Consider the following 9,149-nt stretch of genomic DNA (forward strand, 5'->3'; position numbering starts at 1 on the left):
GATAGCTTTTACCAAGAATTACAGAATAACTTCATAGGTCTTTCAGACTTTTTATATATTGTATGTCATATCTGTGTTTAGAACAGAGGATGATTATGAACAATTAATTATTGGAAATATTCACTTTTTAAAGATTTATAAGGTGATCTGATTATACCAGCAGCATATTTTTGCTTAACTTTTCCTCACCACCACTTTTGTGGTGACCTTACTTACTGACCAGTTGTATGAAATCTTTCTGAGAATTGAAAGGGCCCTTTTCAATTTTTTCTTTATTGCTTTGTATTTAGTCTAATTTCAAGTCCTGACTAGAGGGCTAGAATTTAGACTTTGTGAAACTGTGCTTCTGCAGTTACGGCCATACTCAGCCCCATGCTCTGGAGTAAAGAGCTGAAGAATATGGGGCAGAGCTATAGGTAAGCCAGTAGATGTCACAAAGAATATGTGAAACAAGGCTTGAATTCAACTTTTGAATCCCTGGCTGTATTTCATCATACCACCCCCAGAGCCTGAATCTAGGTCTCTCGTCTTATGTTAGTACCACCACTTGAGGCCAGGCCTATGAATTCCTGGGCCTATTCAGAGTTTTGTTTTGTTTTTTTTTCCTCACCTCATTTAGCTATTCTCCCCTAGAATTAATATCAGTTATCATGCAATGGCAATACACTGCGATGTGGCTTGCATTCACCACAGTATTAATACTAACAGTAAATCTGTTGTTAATCTGCTTTTCTTTCTTTCTTTTTTTTTTTGTGAAAAGAGTTTTCCATTATGGCGTAGCTTGCCTAGGAAGATAAGAGTTGTTTATTAATAGAATTTGTATGACCACTTATTGAGAATCTTATAAAAGGTGTTCTTGAGTGGCACACAAAGGATTGCATTGAATAATCTCAGTCTTGAGATTCTATGACAGAAATATCTGTTAAAGAACCCTAAAAGTAAATACTTCACTTCTGTGATGTTTGCTGCTGTTCTGAGCACTGCCAGCATAGTCTGCAAATAAGAGATATGTAGATACAGACAAGAGAGAGAAAAACAAGGAAGAAGCTTCCTTGGAAACTACATCATGAACATAGGATGGCATTTCTTTATTTTTGTTTCTGTGTGCTAGACGTTATCTGCTACAGTTGAAGTGCAAGACTAGTATATACTTTTCTTTTTTATTATCATGAGGTTTTGAAACACATGAACTGGGCAAGGAGAGGAGTAACATCTTTTTATTCCATGTGTGTGCTTGTATTCCTCCCCTCTGTCCTCCAAAGTATTTGGAGTCTGCTATCCAGTGATAGATATATTAAAAAAAAGAAGCAAAGAAAGCTACTATTTTAGAGTAAGAATGTTAATGAGTTTTTTTTCTTTTCTTTCCTTTTTTTCTTTTTTCTTTTTTTTTTTGAGACAGAGTCTCACTCTGTCACCCAGGTGGGAGTGCAATGGCACAACCTTGGCTCACTGCAACTTCTGCCTCCTAGGTTCAAGCGATTCTTGTACCTCAGCCACCCAAGTAGCTGGGACTATAGGTGTGCACCACCACACCTGGCTAATTTTTGTATTTTTAGTAGAGACAGGGTTTCGCCATGTTGACCAGGCTGGTTTTGAACTCCTGGCCTCAAGTGATCCTCCTACCTCAGCCTCCCAAAGTGCTGGGATTACAGGCCAAAGATTTTTCATATTAATAAAAAGACTTTAATATTACTAGCTGAAATTACCTATTACTTAAACTTACTGTTGACTTTTTTTTCAATTTTTAGAGATATATCTTTTAAAAATGGAATTAGAGAATTAAGAACTTTGTTTTTCTTGTTTTTTTTTAATCTCAAAGTAATATATGCTTGTTACAAAAAAAATTCTCTAACTATATAAATATATAACATGGGCAGTTAAAGTTTTGAGACCTTACTTCCTAGAGGTAACTACTTTTTATAATTTGGTATACTAGAATAAATAAATTAATAACCAATGTATAAATATCTCTTTCTTTGTAAATTAAGGTAATGAGCCAGTATTTTGAAATCATCTGGCCCATAATCTTTCAAAGTAAATACTCGAAAATTCAGATTGTCTTGTTTAAATTTCATTTTTTGTCTTCAGGGAGATTATACGAAGAAAAGCTGTTCTGGCATTATACAAATTCCATCTCATTGCTCCTAATCAAGTACAACATATTCATATTAAGTTTCGGAAAGCACTTTGTGACAGAGATGTTGGGGTCATGGCTGCCTCCTTGCATATATATCTTAGAATGATTAAGGTAAGTTGGAAATTTTAGCAAGTACTGAGTAGTTAACATTAGAAAAATACAATTACGGGATTAAAAAGAAACAGATATTTTGGTAAAATGCTTAGTTAATGTTTTATAATTTTATTATTGACCTTTGATTTAGTAATTTTGCAAGTTGTTGAGAGTGTGAGTTGTAGGCACATTACGGAATTTTTTTTTTTTTTTAATGCCTAAAATTTTTTAATGTTACTAAACAGGTATGGAAAAATGGTAGCAATGGAAGTTGTCTTAAGTTTTCAGATTTGTGTTTTTCAAGCAGTAATTCTCTTTTATATAGCTTCATGGGATGCATACCATTTTATAGAAATGAGGGGAACCAGTGGGGGTTGTGCAAGCTATAGATTGTAGTGTTGACGCCACATATTGATACTGTGTCATATGAGGAAAGAGGGTTGAATATTATGCTAAAACAGTTTTCTAAATGGTGATGATGGGTTTATACTAATTCATCCTTAGTATATTGCCTGAAACCATTTGTGTTCAAATATACATACTTGTAAGAGATTTCATGGCACCTACTATAACAAAATAAAAATATGCTATTGAACTCATTTAAAGTTATATTGTTTCTTATGTATTGTGTTCTCAAATAGCACAGTTTAAATAGATGTTCAATATTAAATTTTATTTTTTCCCTAACATTTACTAAAATTTGAAAGAGCTTTATTTCCCTTCCAAAAATTTTCCCTTGATACATAATACAAATTAGAATAAAGAATCTAATGTTCCTTTTAAGGAGTGTGGATCTAATTTCCCCAGTCCAAGAGATTACTCAGATAGATAATCAAGGCACACTCCTTCAGAAACAAGTATTTTTAGGTACTGTGTGGCTAATTAATTTTTAATTGGCAGGCACAGTGATTTTGGGGACTTTTTTTTTTTTTTTTGAGATGGAGTTTCGCTTTTGTTGGCTAGGCTGGAGTGCAATGGCACGATCTCAGCTTACCACAACCTCCACCTCCGGGGTTCAAGCAGTTCTCCTGCCTCAGCCTCCCGAGTAGCTGGGATTACAGGCATGCACCACCACGCCTGGCTAATTTCGTATTTTTAGTAGAGAGGATTTCTCCATGTTGGTCAGGCTGGTTTCAAACTCCCAACCTCAGGTGATCCACCGATCTCGTCCTCCAGAAGTGCTGGGATTACAGGTGTGAGCCACTGTGCTTGGCCCCAGAATGAATTTAACTCATTTACATGTGAAGTCTTTTGGAAACAGAGTTCAGAGATTGCAAACAGGCCTTGATTTGCATCCAAAGCAGAGGTATTACTGTCCTTTTGCTGTATGCCAGTTCTTTTCACTTTTTGTGGTAATTGCTGGTATTGGCTGTTAAGGATTCTACCTAAGATGTAACTATAAGAATTTTGAAATGTGATTAAACCGTATGTGGGAAACAGTAGGGAGTGGTGGAAGCTTTTCTGGGATGATTCAGCTTTGGGTTGGTTAGCCAGAGGAATTTTATCATGGAAGATATTACACATATTAGGGCACGGTTTCATTAAATGTGAACATAAACTTAAGCATGTATTAAGTTAGGTTCTATATGACATTTCAACCAGGTCTATTTCTGTTTAATAAGATGTTATTATTAACAGAAAGTTTTTTTTGGGGGGGATGTAGGAGAATTCGTCTGGATATAAAGACTTGACTGGGAGTTTTGTAACCATTTTGAAGCAAGTAGTTGGAGGAAAACTCCCAGTAGATTTCAATTACCACAGTGTCCCAGCACCATGGTTACAAATTCAGCTCTTGAGAATACTAGGACTTCTAGGAAAAGATGATCAAAGGTAAACTATTCCCAGTAAGTTTGCTTAATGACCCCATACCAGATGATAAGCTTAGACTTTAGTAACCTAGAGGTTTAATGATAAACCAGATTCTTCCAATGTTTAATTGGCTTAATAGTGATAAAATAGGCCATTGTAAGAACCACATAAATGCTTTCAGGTTGCTGGGATAATCCTGGCTCTCTCTTTATCCTAATTTTACCTATCATGAAAGGTACCCATGAAGCGCCATCTCCTCTGTGAAGCTTTCATAATTGTTCTTGTTCAGGGGTTGGGAAACTTTCTCTGCAAAGGGCCAGATAAATATTTTAGGCGGCCAGGCGTGGTGGCTCACGCCTGTAATCCCAGCACTTTGGGAGGCTGAGGCGGGCGGATCACAAGGTCAGGAGTTTGAGACCAGCCTGACCAACATGGTGAAACCCTGTCTCTACTAAAAATACAAAAATTAGTTGGACATAGTGGCACACGCCTGTAGTCCTAGCTACTCAGGAGGCTGAGGCAGGAGAATCACTTGAACCCAGGAGGTGGACGTTGCAGTGAACTGAGATCGTGCCACTGCATTCCAGCCTGGGCGACAGAGTGACACTCTGTCTCAAAATAATAATAAATAAATAAATAAATATTTTAGGCTTTGTGGGCCATATGTTGTTTTTTGCATCTATTCGACTCTGCTATTATAGCATGAAAGCAGCTACAGATAGAAAATAAATGAATGAAGAAGGCTGTATTCCAAAAAAAAAACCTTTTTATGGACATTAAAACTTGAATCTCAGATCAGCACATCATGAAGTATTATTCTTTTAATTTTTTTTCCCAACTATTCCAAAATGTAAAATCTCTTCTTAGCTTGAAGCCATACAAAACCAGGCATCTGGCCAGATTAGGCCTGCGGGCTGTAGTTTGCCAACCCTTACTCTAGCTGGGTGTGAGTGCTTCACCTTTTTAATTCATTTATCTGAATTATTCTTTTAGCGAATAACTTAAACTTTTCATGTGTATCTTTCCAACTATATATATATATATACTTTCAATTTTGCCTTTTTTTTTGTTTTTGAGACTATGTCTTGCTCTGTTGCCCAGGCCGGAGTGTAGTGGTGTGACCTTGGCTCACTGCAACTTCCACCTCCTGGATTCAAGAGATTTTCCCATCTCAGTTTCCCAAGTAGCTGGGATTACAGGCGCATGCCACCATGCCCGGCTGATTTTTGTATTTTTAGTAGAAATGGGCGTCACCATGTTGGCCAGGCTGGTCTCGAGCTCCTGACCTCAGATGATCTGCCCTCCTCAGCCTCCCAAAGTGCTGGGATTACAGGTGTGAGCCACCTCCCCGGCCTCAATTTTGCCATACTTTTTCAAACTTAGACACTTTCAAATTTCCAAGGACAGTACAGGGATCTCCCTTATATCCTGCACCTAGATTCATCAATTTATTTTCATTTGTTCTATCATTCTGATTCTCTGTGTGTGTGCATGTGTGTATGCATTTGCATGTGCACATACATATAATTTTTATTTAAAAAAACTATTTCCAACTTGCTTGAGAGCAAGTCCCTTGAGTTCCCTTGAGAGCAAGGACCTTGGCTAGAGTTCCTGATATGTTTCTGTTTTAAGAAAGTATTTGCTAATCAGTGTTCTGATTTTATGAATATTGTTCCCTTTTATATAGTAGGGTACCTTTGTATTGTGATTCTTTAGCCTAGCTTTACAAAGGGACCATTCTCCAGGCTTTTGCTCCTAGAAATCAACTTAATGTCAGAATCCATTTGCCTGTGAGCTTCTGACTAGCACTAATTGGGCTATATCACTCTTGGTATTACAGTGTTACTTTTTTCTGTGTTTATGAATCTCAACTCCTGATTGAAACCTGCAGTGAAAATGTAAGGTGATGGAGCATACACACACATTAGAAATGATTGTCTTAATTATATTTTATTTTGTATCATGCCAGCCTATGCTAATGTGGAGCTCTAGTTGGAGTTACTGGAATTATGTTTTAAAATCATGAATTTTATATGAATGTATCAGATCTTATTGGTCTAAAAAGACTTACTGCCATCCACTGTTATCAGGAAGTAACTTGGGAGGCATTTAGTGAATTTATTAAATTCATTAACTCACTATCTTCCTTTTTCTTGCCTTCGTGGATAAATTTGTATAATAATATATACAAAGATACGTAAGCTAGTCCTTACCTTCACTGCCCTCAGGTGACTAGTAATTAGGCTCAGTCATGAATAGAGTGGAACTTTCTTATAATGTTATGGAACATTAGAATGTTTTCTCCTTTTTTGTATCAACTACAATGAGATTTTGTTTTAACATAAATCTTACGTTTTGTCAGACATTATTAGCTCAATGTGGCAAAGTAAAAATTTAAGTTATAACTTTCTAAAATATTTAATTGAAAAAACCCATTTACTGGAAAAATCTGTTGTATTTGTGGTCTTTTATATCCGAATATTTTCTTGTGTTTTGTAGCTTTGTGCTTCTTAGATTATTAAGATTTATCTTGATCTTGTTCACAAATGTTTCTTTATTTCATGTGGTTAAGACTCATGCCAGACATTGGCTTTTAAAATTGAGGAACTAGACTATAATCTAGGTATAATATTACCAAATTTTTTTTGGGGGGACAGGGAAGGATTGGTAGTGTCTGCTGTATGGTTATCTTCTGAGGAAGAAATGCTTATACAGTAAAACGAAGGATTTTAGAATGTGGTTCTGGATTCCTAATTATTGGATATTTATACTTCAGTCAAGACAGAATGAAAGTACGTGCACTTAGCATTGAACTTTCTAGCTGTATATTTGGAAAAAAAGACATTTTCTGAAAGATGTAATTAATTTATATAGTCCCAAATTATTTTGATATTTTCATTTATTTTATGGCATTGTTTCTCTGAAAGACCACTGTATGTACCCTATGTTGCTGGTGTTTTTTTTCCTATTAGTGCTTTTTGAATTCGTAAAACATACAAAATAACAGCTGAGAAGCTGTAGTTTTTCACATTGGCCTCTTGGAGAGGACATTCTCTAACAAGCGTGGAGGCAGAGTGCTAGGGCACTAGCGCACTTTTTTTTTTTTTTTTGCACAGTATCTTCCTCATCAGTTATTGTTACTGTAATCAGTGACCATAAGGACATATGATTGGTCCAAACCTATTCATTCCACAAAATATCTTTTTTTATATTTAATGTAAATGTAAGTAAAAATTTTCTTTCTGAAGAACCTAGTTGCTGCTCAACGAAAGACTAGTATTTGAAAAATTTTTAACAGTGTCTGGTTAAAATACAGTTAATATACTATCTGAAATAATATGAATATATGAAGTGTTACTGTAGTAATTTAGAAATACTCTGTTGAAAGAAAATTATAAAATATACTCTGTTCAACCAAATAAAAACTTGGTTTGTAAACTAGGCATAGTGAGGAAAGAGTTGGTTGACATATATATCTCATTGGTTAACTAGTCAACTTTGATAAAGTAGGAAGTTCAGCTCCTGAAAAACCTTTTAAGAAGTGAAATTTCCATAACTTTATCATAAAATGAATTTCTTTCACTTCTCTTCTGTAGATCCTCAGTTTTAAAGAGAAGTTTGAAAAACTGTGTTTTATTGGGTTAGAATACTGTAATTCTACTGCAAATAAAATATCTTTTAAACAGGACAAGTGAATTAATGTATGATGTTCTTGATGAATCCTTACGAAGAGCCGAGTTAAATCACAATGTCACATATGGTAGGTAATATATGTAAATGTTACTCTAATGACTAATAATGTTTTTTAGTATTACAGTTAAATCTGTGTTAGAATGCTATAAATTCCGATAGAACTTTATACATTTATTTTAAGATAGTTCTGTGGATTATTATTTTTTCAAGGTAAGCATTTAACTACTGATAGATAAGAGTAATTTGAACTCATGGCATGTTCTAAATGTTGACCTAAGTTTATTATTGTAATTGTCTCTATTGAAAACACATATCAAGTATCCATTTTTTAATTGATTTTTTTCAATTATCTAATTGACTGTGAAGATAACTCCATAGATTTGTTCCATATTTGGTAAAAATTTACAGTATTCGAAGACAGTTCTTAAATAAATCAATCAGCTAGTCAGATATTTTATTAAATTTCTGTTGTCAGGACTTATGCAAGGTACTTAGAATACAGCAGTGAATAAAACATTATCATCGGGCTTATAAACTAGATGGATGGATAGGGATAGGTGTTGTTAATGTTACAAAAGAGAATTGCAGGGCGTGGTGGGAGAATATAGCAGCTAGTCTTAGGTGAGGGGAAGAATAAAGAAAGTTGTCCTGAGAAAGTAATATTTAAGAAGACATCTGAAGAATAAATAGGATATAGACAGGAATATATAGATGTAGAATAATAGTTTACTATTTTGTGAAGAGACAATAAATTGTTACATACAATTTAAAAATTAGTAATAGGAGATAAGAGTAAGTTGGGGGAAGGGGGTAGAAAACTGAGAAAGTAGCCAAGAAAACTTCCAATTTTAACAGCCAGAGGGAGGAGCTATTCTTTTTGATCAGCCTGAGAAAGCTCAGTGAGGAAATTGAGATATTTGGAGCTATTTAAAAGGTAAAACAGTTCGAATTTTGCATGCTCTGGAGGACAGCAGTAGAAGAGGCACTGAGAGATGTAACTCAAATGAGAAGTCATTTCTTAATCTGGTAAAATATCATGAAGTAGGAGATGAAGAGCATTACTTTTTCTTTGAGATAAGGGTAACCTGTGGACCTTTAAGAACAATGGTTGTAGAAGCGTAGGTTAGACCAGAGGACAGAAATTGAACTGGTTTAATGGAAATAAAAGGTGCTTGACAAAGATGCAGTACAAATAAGGAAAAAGGATTGTGTGTATGAGATTAATACAAGAAAAATAATGCACATGGTAGTGAATTGGGGTGGTGAACTTTGAAGGATAGATTTATGTTTTGCATGTATGAATAGTAATTAAGGTAATAAGGATGCTTTATTAATTTGTTCAACCAGCATTTATAGCGTGCCTGTGAAACAAAAACTTGATTGTGTGGGTTTTTTTTTTTTTTTTTTTTTTTTTTTT

At 34.9% G+C, this 9,149-nt stretch overlaps 1 protein-coding gene across 1 annotated transcript in view; it reads left to right on the forward strand.

Moving 5' to 3' along the window:
* Positions 1-9,149, forward strand: part of AP4E1 (adaptor-related protein complex 4, epsilon 1 subunit) — a 92,986-nt gene that overhangs the window by 14,681 nt on the left and 69,156 nt on the right. The window contains exons 6-8 of the mRNA XM_011928613.1: positions 2,089-2,248; positions 3,894-4,060; positions 7,726-7,799. Of these exons, the coding sequence (XP_011784003.1) occupies positions 2,089-2,248; positions 3,894-4,060; positions 7,726-7,799 (401 nt within the window). The remainder of the gene's footprint in view (positions 1-2,088; positions 2,249-3,893; positions 4,061-7,725; positions 7,800-9,149) is intronic.

The sequence above is a fragment of the Colobus angolensis genome, unplaced genomic scaffold, assembly GCF_000951035.1.
Source record: "Colobus angolensis palliatus isolate OR3802 unplaced genomic scaffold, Cang.pa_1.0 Scaffold78, whole genome shotgun sequence".
NCBI classification, from domain to species: Eukaryota; Metazoa; Chordata; class Mammalia; order Primates; family Cercopithecidae; genus Colobus; species Colobus angolensis.